The 12,789-nt window shown below is 39.0% G+C and overlaps 1 protein-coding gene across 1 annotated transcript in view; it reads right to left on the bottom strand.

Annotated features, from left to right (window-relative positions):
* Positions 1-9,377: 9,377 nt before the first annotated feature.
* Positions 9,378-12,789, bottom strand: part of LOC127635487 (A-kinase anchor protein 2-like) — a 45,782-nt gene continuing 42,370 nt past the window's right edge. The window contains exon 6 of the mRNA XM_052115581.1: positions 9,378-9,503. Within this exon, the coding sequence (XP_051971541.1) occupies positions 9,378-9,503 (126 nt within the window). The remainder of the gene's footprint in view (positions 9,504-12,789) is intronic.

Genomic DNA, 12,789 nt, shown 5'->3' with positions numbered 1-12,789 from the left:
CTAAAGGTACAATTTTTGCTAATCTTTTCTGACAGTGAATAAAAGTTTGACTTAGAATCTCAGCTTACCTGATGGGTATCATAGAAAGAACAGTAAAGATGCTAGACAGTATGAAGACAAACCGTGGGAAGGTGTCAAGGCAGGCCTGATAAATCTTGGTGTGGTCACCAAGCTTGCAAGTTTAAAGGACAACTGGAGTAGTACGAAGGTTATATCTATGGGATGAAAATGAACTGAAAATTCCAACAGACATGCTCCACTAAAATATTAGTATTGGGCAAAATGTCCTTCTTCCATGCATCCATATTGAGGACCAAAGCTATTTCTGTAGCATTCATCCTTATTTTGCTGGTCCTGTCCACTGTCTGATCCTCAACGGCATGAGTTCTACCTCATGGTCAGATCCTTCATGGTCTCTTAGAGGGGAGGGTATCTAAGTCACATTAATTAACCAGTGGAGTACCTCAAGGTTCAGTACTTGGCCCTCAATTCACACATCAATACAGGCACTGAGGTTGAAATATTAAAATATTAATTGTAATATCTGCCACATAGCTAATATAGAACTGTATATTTTATAAGCAAAAATCTATATGCAATTTGGAACTAAATAACTATATTGATTATCACTGGGATAGACGGTCATGTTTTAATTCCACTAAACTTCAGTTTATTTGAGCAGTGGGGGTTCCGATGTTTGAAGCACAGCGATGATGTCATCATAGGAATATTGAGTCACATATCGAATTTCGCATTATCCAACAACTTATCGCATATTGAATTTTCCCTCCATATCACACATCCCTACTGGCTAGTGCAAATAAGCTTATACAGATTATCCAGGCATCGTTGTACCTCAGGGTTCAGTGATTTTTCCTCTCCTTTTTTCTATACACACAACAGAAAAATTAGACCCTCCCTGTCTGAATATGCTGTGAAAATTCTGGACCAGGATCTTGTCATCTTAAGACTGGACTACTGCAATGCATTATTAGCTGGCAAGCACAAAATCATTTTCTACAGATGATCCAGAATGTGGACCATCAACCAGCCAAGGATTGGGCAAAATTGTCAATACTTCTATACATCCATATTGCCATCTCTAAGAGCTACCTCTGTAGCATACTCATTTTGATAATCCTGTCCGCTGTTCACTCCTCACTGGCTTGAGTCCTCATGGGTAACAACAATCACTTTTATTCACTTTCACAAAAATCACAGAGTTCATAAAACGGTTCATAAACACTTACTTTTCACCTTGTTCCTCACACGATGTAGGGCCTTATGATTCCCACATTGAGGGAAACATGGACAGAATCATGGAATCCAGTCATTAAAACGGAATGCAGAATGACACAAAATTTGACATAATTGGAATAAAATGAATGTATAAATGCACAATTAATCAAATTAAAATCGTAATATGATAATTAAACCATAAAAGGCTGAGATTTAATGAAACAAATATACTGTGTGCGTGAGCTGCGTTTTAACAGTAAGTGAATGGGAGAAGCCAGTGTCCTGAAAATATACTGTATGCTACCTATCAGGATGAGCTACCAATGCTATAATTGCATAGTTTTAGGGTTAGGGGTAGGGGTAGGGCTTAGTATAGCCTCACACCATATCACACTAAATGATAGTTATTCTGGTAGCACATCATGAGCAGATAGCACAGATTGTCAGAACAACGGCTGCCCACACATTAATGACATCATTAACATAATGTGTGCTCTGTGTATGTATAAATGACAAAGAGATCATTTTATTCACTGTGATCCACAACATACTATATAAAATTAAATAATAGGCTTAAGCCATTTAATAAGCACATTAGCCCATATAGCGAATGGCTTTTCAGGTAAATGAGAAGTTTTTTTAAAACGGAAAACACAGAATTTGGGAAAAAACAAAAAGGATTCCATAGGGCCCTAACAATGTTTTCATATGACATCAACACACTTTTACTATAGTGCATAACTTGAAAGGTGATACATTTTAGCCTTTGGATTACATAACTAGTTATATCCACAAGCTTGTATGAGTGCCGATAAGTTGCGTGTCAGCTCATAGAGTGTTGCTCTGAATAATAATTTCACACTTGCCCATTGTACCTTCTTGTTGCTAATCAAAAGAACAACAAAACTGTCATGGTATCCACCCTTAAATGCACAAACATGTAGTTTCATTTCTCTGTTTTTTTTCTTACTTTATTTCCTCAACTCACACACACACACACACACGCATGCACGCACGCACGCACACACACACACACCAGATACTGACAGGACAGCTAAATGAACAGAGGAACTTTTGGGGAAAGTTTAATGGTCCAAACAGCCTGTCCTGGTACTAATATATAGATACACTCTGCTTAAAATTGTGTGATTTAGAAGGAATAATTTTTTAGTTAAATTTAATTGTTTTTCAGTTGAATAAATTAAATGACTAAATAATCAAAAACATGTCATAGCCTATATATCATGAAACATGCTCATCGAAGTTAATTTCTGATCTTAGTCAAAATCACTGTTTGAATTTAAGCGAAAAGAAGAGTTCAGACCTACCATATGAGGTTCCTATGACCTGTTTGGACAGCAGAGAGCAAATGGTGGGCATTGGAATCAAAGCAAACAGAGTGAGAGAGCAAGATAGAGAAGACAGAACAACATTTCACATCAGTGGAGAAAAGCAAGACACTGTAATAAACGAGTGATTTATAGGTAGCAAATTCCTATCTGATGCAACTTTTACACTTTGTGATAAGATGGTCTGCACATCAGTTCTTCATTTGAGGATCTATTATTGGATTCCAGCCTAATAGGTTTTGTTGAAATTGTATATTCTGACCATGTTAATGTTCAGACAGTATCTGCAGGTGTTATTTAGCACAAGTTTCCTTGAGAAACAAATTATCTGTATTATATACCTTAAAGGTACAAAAATGGGTTGTTTTGGGGCCTTATCAGAACAAAGATTGCCTCTTACACATCTCAAACAACATCTACACTCATATCTCATACATTTGTAGCTCCAAACATCACATAAAAGAAACATAGAAGTAATCCATATGACTCCATTGTTTAAATTCATATCTTCAGAAGCAATATAAAAGATGGGCAAAGAAAAAGAACAATATTTAAGTTCTTCTTTACTCTAAATCTCAACTTTCACTTTTACTTTCAGATGTAAAAGTGAAAGTGGAGATTTAGAATAAAAAGAGGTTAAATATTGATCTGTTTCCAACACACACCTATATATCAATTCTGAAGATATGGATTTAACCACTGGTGACGTATGATTACTTCTATGTTTCTTTTATGCGATGTTTGGAGCTACAAAGATATGAGCACTATTAACTTGCATTGTATGGACCTTCTAAATGGAGATATTCTTCTAAAAATCGATGTTTGTGTTCTGCTGAAGAAAGAAATTCATACACTTCTAGGATGGCATGAGGGTGAGTAAATGACAAGATCATTTTCATTTTTGGGTGAACTAAAATTTAACACAGAAAAAGCAAACAGAAAACACCTGCTGTTTATAAGACCCCAATAGAATAGTTTTGAATAGTACTAACTTGAAGTCTTTATGTTATTGAATTATTTATGCACATTGACAACTTTTACAACCTGATACTTGGAGTCAAAGAAAAAAATGTACAGTTTTACAATTTTTCTTTTTAATGAGAAAATAATTACATATGTGTGTAAGAGTGAGGCTTACAATTACTATAAAACAATATAAGTAGAATATTAACATACAATAAGTGGTTAACATATCAATATATGGCTTTTGAAAGCATGATTGCATACTCACGCACCCATATCAATATTCCTTTTGTTTCTCTGACAGAGCAATCATTAAACCTGCGACTTCCTGTTTTAAGGAAGTATTAATACTACAAAAGCAAAACACACAAAATATTTTTTTGAAAAAAAAAAAAAAAAAACAATATGTGATTTGTGATTTCATTGAAGACATGGGTTGTCTTCCATCAAACTTACATAACTTTTGCAGTAGATTCAGTACTAGACATTAAATCGACTGCATGCACACGGACAAGGCTTGAAATGCTCGACTAGAAGCCTCAAATAAGTATGATTGAGAACAATCAGATCTAATATAAGGGTTATTGCCAAGTAAATTCACATCATACTTTTTCCCTAATTCTTTTATATGAACAACATTAAAAATGGCAACGTTGCTCCATTTCTAATGGTTCGTTCTATATTAAAAGCCTATTGTATTACACATTTGAACACTGGTTTATTTCTTATAATTTAGCTTTGTGACCATTGAAAAATCGACCATTTATTTGTCCATTACTGAGCTATTATAGTACAAAAGCATGCCAAATTTAGGAAAACTAAAGCTGGTTTGCATTTAATGCGAATGCGGCAAATGCCATGATGCAAAACCTGTTAGCATCACGTTCATTACTGTCCTAGTGATGTTTCCTACAGCCCCTATACCAAATGCTTCCACTAATGAAATCTCTACAGTGCATCTAGTATAATATATAAAATAACAAATATTTTAATAAATGTGCAGTGAAAAGTACTAAATGCCTACAATTTTTCCCAAAGTATTATATATATCATAATAATAATAATAATAATAATATCAAATTATTAGCTCACCATAGTCATATCTCATATCAAAGAATGCAAGTAAAAATCCATTATCCTTCTCTGAATAAAACACATCACGCAAAACAAATTAATATTTCAGAGTCACTCAGTATCAAGAGATTATTATAAAAAATTAAATAAAGTTGATGCACCCTTTTTAAAAAAACAAAATCTGTAGGTCTATCTTTACATCACCAAAATTTCATAATAATATTGCATAACTGCTACTGTTTCTAGATTTTATTTTATTTTGTACCTGCAATGAAGGATATATTCTATGCACTACTACAGTTGAAGTTAGAAGTTCTGACTTCATACACCTTAGCCAAACACCTTAGGTAAATACATTTAAACTACATTTTTGCAATTCTTGTCATTTAATTGTAGAAAACATTCCCTGTCTTAGGTCAGTTAGGAGCACTACTTTATTTTAATTGTACAATTTAAATGTACATTTATATGAAATGTCAGAATAATAGTAGAGAGAATTATTTATTTCAGATTTTATTTCTTTCATCACATTCCCACCCAGTGGGTCAGAAGTTTACATAAAATGTGTTAGTATTTGGTAGCATTGCATTTATATTGTTTAACAAGGGTCAAATGTTTTGGGTAGCCTTCCACAAGCTTCTCACAATAAGCTGCTGGAATGTTGGCCCATTCCTCCAGACATAACCGCTGTAACTGAGTGAGGTTTGTAGGCCTCCTTGCTTGCACACGTTTTTTTCAGTTCTGCCCACAAAATTTCTATCAGATTGAGGTCAGGGCTTTGTGTTAGCCACTCCAATACCTTGAATTTGTTACCTTTAAGTCATTTTGCTACAACTTTGGAGGTACACTGGCAGCACACTGCTCTTATGGAAAGAAATTGTTACTTTTATTCACCAAAGTGGTATTCAACTGATCACAATGTATAGTCAGAACATTAATAATGTGAGAAATTACTATTATAATTTGAAAACTATTTTCAGAACTTCAAAGAGTTCTCATCAAAAAATCCTCCACATGCAGCAATGACAGCTTTGCAGATCCTTGGCATTCTAGCTGTCAGTTTGTCCAAATACTAAGTTGAAATGTCACCCCACACTTCCTGTAGCACTTGCCATAGATGTGTCTTGTTGGGCACTTCTCACGCACCTTAACAGTCTAGCCAATCCCATAAAAGCTCAATGGGTTTAAGATCCATAACTTAAGATCTTTTGCAATTATCTGTTGTCCAATGTCTGTTTCTTTACCCACTCTAACCTTTCATTTTTGTTTTTCTGTTTCAAAAGTGGCATTTTCTTAGCAATTCTTCCCATAAGGAGTCTTCTTTTTACTGTTGTACACGAAACTGGTGTTGAGCATGTAGAATTTGTTGAAGCTGTCAGCTGAGGACATGTGAGGCGTCCATTTCTTAAACTATTCTCTAATGTACTTATCCTCTTGTTTAGTTGTACATCTGGCCTTCCATATCTCTTTCTGTCCTTGTTAGAGCCAGTTATCCTTTGACTTTGAAGACTGTAGTGTACACGTTTGTATGAAATCTTCCGATTTCTTGGCTATTTCAAGCATTGTATAGCTTTCATTCCTCATAACAATGATTGACTGATGTGTTTATAGAGAACAAAAATTTTATTTTTGACCTAATATTGACCTTAAGACATGCCAGTCTATTGCATACTGTGGCAACTCATAAACAAACACAAGGACAATGTTAAGCTTCATTTAATGAACCAAAAAGATTTCAACTCTGTTTGGTATAATGTCAAGTGATTTTCTAGTACCAAATTAGCAATTTAGCATGATTACTCAAGGATAAGTTGGAGTGATGGCTGCTGGAAATGGGGCAAATTTGTCTAGATTTTATAAAAAATTACTTTTTTGGAAATAGTGATGGTGCTGTTTTTTGTACAGGAGTAATGTCCTGACTATACTTTGTAATCAGTTGAATGCCACTTGGTGAATTAAAGTACCAATTTCCTTCAGAAACAGCAAAATCTGTACATTATTCCAAACTTTTGGCCGCCAGTGTGTGCTTGGGGTCATTGTCCATTAGGAAGACCCATTTGCAACCAAGCTTCAACTTCATGGCTGATGTCTTGAGATGTTGCTTCAATATATCCACATAATTTTCCTTCTTCATGATGCCATCTATTTTGTGAAGTGCACCAGTCTCTCAGAAAAGCATCCCCACAACATGATGCTGCCACCCTCATACTTCATGGTTGGGATGGTGCTCTTCGGCTTGCAAGCCTCACCCTTTTTCCTCCAAACAACAATTGAAACAAATAATATATATTTTTGGCCATAATAACCATGATGGTTATTATGGCCAAAAATATATATTATTTGTTTCATCAGACCAGAGGAAATTTCTCCAAAAAGAAAGATCTTTGTCCCCATGTGCAAACTGTAGTGTGGCTTTTATCTTGTGGTTTTGGAGCATTGGCTTCTTCCTTGCTGAGCAGCCTTTCAGGTTATGTCGCTATAGGATACGTTTTACTGTGGATATCGATACTTGTCTACCTGTTTCCTCCAGTATATTCACAAGGTTCTTGTCTGTTGTTCTGGGATTTATTTTCGCTTTTTGCACCAAATTACATTCATCTCTAGGAGACAGAATGTGTCTCCTTCCTGAGCGGTATGATGGCTGTGTGGTCCCATGGTGTTTATACTTGCTATTGTTTGTAAAGATTAACGTAGTACCTTCAGGCATTTGAAATGAGTATGAACCAGACTTGTGGTGGTCCAAAACTTTTTTCTGAGATCTTGGCTGATTTATTTAGATTTTCCCATGATGTCAAGCAAAGAGGCACTGAGTTTGAAGGTAGGCCTTAAAATACATCCACAGGTACACCTCCAATTGACTCCAATTAGCCTATCAGAAGCTAATTGGCTAATTGGCTAAAGGCTTGATTTAATTTTCTGGAATTTTCCAAGCTGTTTAAAGGCACAGTTAATTTAGTGAATGTAAACTTCTGACCCACTGGACTTGTGATACAGTCAATTAAAAGTGAAACAATCTGTCTGTAAACAATTGTTGGAAAAATTACTCATGTCATGCACAAAGTAGACGTACTAAATGACTTGCCAAAACTATAGTTTACTAATATGAAAATGGCTTAAACCTAAGTGTATGTAAATTCTGACTTTAACTGTATATGCTATTTGAATCCAGAGAACACAAATACTTAATTTATACTCGTAAAAGGACAGCAGTCCCTTAAACTTTGTGTATAGTATATATTTATATGTGTAGGTTAGACTTGTCAAACAATGCTCTCAAATTTTGTTCATTTGTGGCTTGACAAATGTATAAGGCCAAAGGCAAAAATTAAAGATTTAATATTTGTCCATGTATTTGTCCACGATTCTTAAATCTTAATTTCTTGCATGTCCGTCATTGATGTCAATCTCCTAGATGCTTGTTCTTTAAACTTAACACATTTTATAACATATTTACAAAATAATGGGAATCAAGGAAAAAACATCCATTCCCACATTACAGATAATTACGTGTAGATACTTATCAAATAATGGTATTTTACTAAATTCCATGTACAAAATCAAGCTTAAAAAATTTTAATGTACACAAAAATAAAGTTCACCTTTTTAAATAAAGATTGACGGAAAATCAGTTAAACGATTCGGCAGACTGAATAGGCAACTTGCGTGTTTAAATTATCCTTCTCAATAACATCTCAGAAAAATACTGTTATGACTTATTATTTCCACCAATTTTTGCAGTATCATTTAACATTAATGTTCCATTTCTTTATTTTTTATAAAGGGACTCATTAATGACTTATAATTCATTTACAAATGTATTATAAATCATTTATATGCTGTCATAACAACATGCACAAAATGGCTGCCTTTCATGCAATACTTGCCTTACAGAAACATTACAGAAAACCTACATAATTTAATCAACCATCAAGTGTTCTTCCAAATGCACTACACTGCATCTGATGCTAACTTCAAGTCAAACACAGGTGCCTACAACTGTAAACCACAATAACATCCTGGTCCTTCTCACAAACATTTCCTAAATTTTATCAATGCAGAATGGGTCTTTTTCCTTTTACAAAAGCATTACTATTTTCGCAGGTCATCGCAGGTCTTTACAAACAATTCCCCCATATCTTAAAGGTTATTTACTTGTGCCCTGCTTTTATTTGTCCTCATTAAAGGTTCTCTCACTCTCACCTGACCTAACAAAATACTCAAGAGATTGTGAATATTTTTACACAATCATCAAAGCTCTAGTTTAAAATAGATGTAAAGGAAACTATCAGCAGTATCAGAGCTCCATAGTTAATCTTCAGAAACTACATACGGTCAGATTTCCCATTCTTCTTCCTAAAGTCCATTGCCACTAAATAACGTTTTAATTTCTGTGAAGTTTAACTCTTAGATGCAATGTGATACGCCCTGAGTAATTTAAGTCACCACATTAATGCCAAAAATCCTCAAAATCACTGTCACCAAACCTTGCACATTCCTATTTGTCTCAAAACGAATCAGTATAAAAGAAAAAGCAATAACTTGATAGTGGAAATGTAAAGCATTATAGCATCTCTGGTCTTCTTTGCTTGGGGCATTTGAGATAAAACGTTTTGTTTGAAAAATTATACCAGAAAGTCTTAACCTGCTTTTGGGGTTTGAATTCCCAATAAATACTAGCGCTTGTCCTGTGGCACATTTTCCCTCTAGATTTCTCTGTTTCTAAATATTTCCATCGTCGAAGGAAAGTTTTGTTTACTCTTCTTCCTCCTCCTCCTCATCTTCCTCCTCTTCAGCATCTTCCTGGTTGGCATAGATTCCCGCTTCCCATCGCAGGGCCATATTACATTTTCTGCGAGTGACACGTGTTGCTTCCAGAACCTGAAGACAAAGATAAAGATATACAGAAATGGTTTAAATTGAAGTTGTTATAATGCTATTTTCACCACTGTGTTAAACAGAACACTTTTAACAAAGAAATTAGAGGCACATTTCTCTTTCAAGACATACGATCTGAATCTCAGGTTAAAATGATTAGAGGTAAACGTATGTTACTTGCATGCTGTTATATCGATATTCAAACTTTCATCAATATTTACAGTATCTTTAAAAAGCTACAATTTGATTTGATTGCTAGTTAATGTTGTAGTATGACACGCATGACAGTATATACCATGCGACAGTACAAATGTGTCACGAATAAAAAGAAGAACTATATTAAGGGGTGTAATGTGAAATGAGTTAATATTTTTATGGTTGCCAAATAATGTTGCTACATGTTGCATAAAATAGAATTCTACATGTGTGCATATATCGTCTAGTTACTGTTGTAACCCCCATGCCCTGATGGAGGGAACGAGACGCTGTGTCGATGTAGTGACACTAGGGGTCTCTCTTGAGAGCCTTGGTTGCCTCTGAACTTTGAGAAAAGGCCAATGAGAAATTGGCGAACATAATTTGCATGTCCCTCCCCCGGACAAACGGGTATAAAAGGAGGGAATCGTGCATCTGTTTAGTCAGGTTTTGCACTGAGGAGCCAAGAATAAGATTCAGCCGTTACAGCGGTTGGTACAGTGTTGTGGCAAGAGGGACACAAAGTCTTGTTCCCTCCATCAAGGAACGGGGGTTACAACAATAGACTTTCCCCTTCTGTCACTCACTCAACGTTGTGTCGATGCCACGACACTGAACCACATTACGTGAACTACTGATGCAGGTACAAGCAAGCTGTTGCGTGCCAAAGGAGCAGACTGCATCAGGCTGGACGTAACCTTCCCCAATGCCCCATAAGACGTCATATACATTTAAGGTTCCCAGCATCCCTGAGGGGGTGGAACAAGCGAAGTGACAAGCATGGGAGCAGTCCGCGCCAGCCGCTGCCTTTCCTCTCTCTATGTTCTCTCTCCATAGAAATGCGTGGCTGGGGCCATCTAACACTATAACACACATAGGGGAAGGTGTTCTTTTCCAATCTTATTCTTTAAAGGGGAAAAGACCCTGCAGAGACCACATCCTGCCCAGGCTGGGGAGGTCAACATGTAGCAAATACGTCACATGGGCTTACAAGCCACACATGGAAGGTCCTGCCTAGTGGGGGAGGAGCTCTACAAACACAGAGACCGAGGGCAGATGGGAATGCCCAAGGGAGACACGGGTCCGCTGAGAGGGGGACGTACTGCGGAAAATATGACACCTTGATAACCGACACCTGTGGAACACCTATTCCAGTACAGAGTAACATCCAGGGAGCACAAGTTTTGTGGGCTCGCCTGGGAGTAAGCACGCACGTGTTCGCCTCAGAGGAGGGGAAAGGCGCTATGCGCAAGAGGTACACCTGGTCAGCTGTTCCGTATTACTGAGTTCTACATGCTCAGACCTGACAAAACACGGGACGAGACCGACTCAACCCGGAGATTGTAGAATCTTGCAAAGGTATTGGGTGTTGCCCAGCCCGCCGCTCTGCAGATGTCTGCTGAGGTGCCATTAGCCAGTGCCCACGAGGATGCCACATTCCTCGTTGAGTGTGCTCGAACCCGCAAGGTGGCGGGCATGGCCTGGGTATGATAGGCCGATGCAATGGCATCGACGACCCAGTGGGCAAGCCTCTGGTGGACAGCAGAAAGGGAACGCTGTCTCCAAACAAAGCAAACAAAGAGCTGCTCGGAACGTCTAAAGCTCCATGTGCAGTCCAAATAGGTGTGCAAAGCACGCACCGGACACAGCAACGATAAGGCTGGGTCTGCCTCCTCCCAGGGCAGTGCTTGCAGGTTCCCTACCTGGTCCCTGAAGTGGGTCGTAGGAACCTTTGGCACATAGCCCGGTCGGGGTCTTAGGATGACATGAGCATCTGCAAGTGTCGCTGACAGAGAACGTTTGCAGTTCCCCAACCCTCTTGATGGAAGCGAGCACAATCAGGAGGGCCGACTTCAGGGAGAGGGCTTTTAGCTCAACTGACTCTAGTGGCTCGAAGGGGGTTCTCTGAAGGCCTGCAAGGACCACGAAGAGATCCCATGAGGGGAACAGGCATGGCCTGGGAGGATTCAAGCTCTGGGCACCACTAAGGAGCCTGATGATCAGGTCGTGCTTCCCTAAGGACTTACCGTCCACTGCATAGTGGTGAGCCGATATAGCAGCTACATACACCTTCAAGGTGGAGGGGGACAGCCGCCCCTCCAACCTCTCCTGCAGGAATGAGTGCACCGACCCAACTGCGCACCTCTGCAGGCATTCTGATCTGGAAGAGCGCCAGTTTGCAAACAGACACCACTTTAAGGCATAGAGCTGCCTGGTAGAGTTTGCTCTGCCTTGGTTGATCATGTCTATGACAGCTGGTTGTAGGCCACTTAGATCCTCCGCGTCCCATCCAAGGGCCAGTCATGGAGGTTCCAGAGGTCTGGGTGCGGATGCCAGAGGGTGCCCATCCCTGAGAAAGGAAGTCCAGTAACGAGCCACTAAAATAACTTGTTCCCCGTCCTCCCTGACATTGCACAGCACCTGTGCAAGTAGGCTCACTGGGGGAAATGCGCATTTGCGCAGCCTCCGGGGGAGCCTCCGATATGGAGTACCAGAGTGGGCAGTGGGAAATTTCCTGCGAAGCAAACAGGTCTACCTGTGCATCACCGTATTGGTCCCAAATCAGCTGGACCACCTGGGGGTGGAGCCTCCACTCTCCACTGAGCCCATGTTGAGGATATGAGTGGTGTGAAGCGACCTCAGTAGCAGCTGACTCCAGAGGAGGAGATGGCGGGCGAGTTGTGACATTCGCCTTGGCGATTTATGTACGCTACCGTCGTGGCACTGTCTGAATGGATCAAGACGTGCTTGCTCCAATTCAGCGGGAGAAACCTCTGCAGGGCAAGAAATACAGCCAGCAACTCATTGCAGTTAATTTGCCAAAGTAGCCGTGGTCCTGTCCAGGAGCCGGCAGCTGCGTGCCCGTTGCATATGGCGCCCCAACCCAGTTTGGAGGCATCTGTGGTGACCACGACACATTTGGACACCTGCTGTAGGGGGACTCCTGTCTCCTGATGGCAGGAAGGGGTGAAGTTCACACGGTATGTGCCGTAGCGCCATGCAAATCTCAGGACAATCCTGAGGAAGATCGAGACGTGGAAGTACACATCCTTCAGGTCTACCGCTGAGAACCAATCTTGATGCCGAACGCATG

The sequence above is a fragment of the Xyrauchen texanus genome, chromosome 43, assembly GCF_025860055.1.
Source record: "Xyrauchen texanus isolate HMW12.3.18 chromosome 43, RBS_HiC_50CHRs, whole genome shotgun sequence".
Taxonomy (NCBI): domain Eukaryota; kingdom Metazoa; phylum Chordata; class Actinopteri; order Cypriniformes; family Catostomidae; genus Xyrauchen; species Xyrauchen texanus.
Note: the sequence above shows the minus strand (reverse complement) of the source record. Positions and strands in the feature narration are given on the sequence as shown.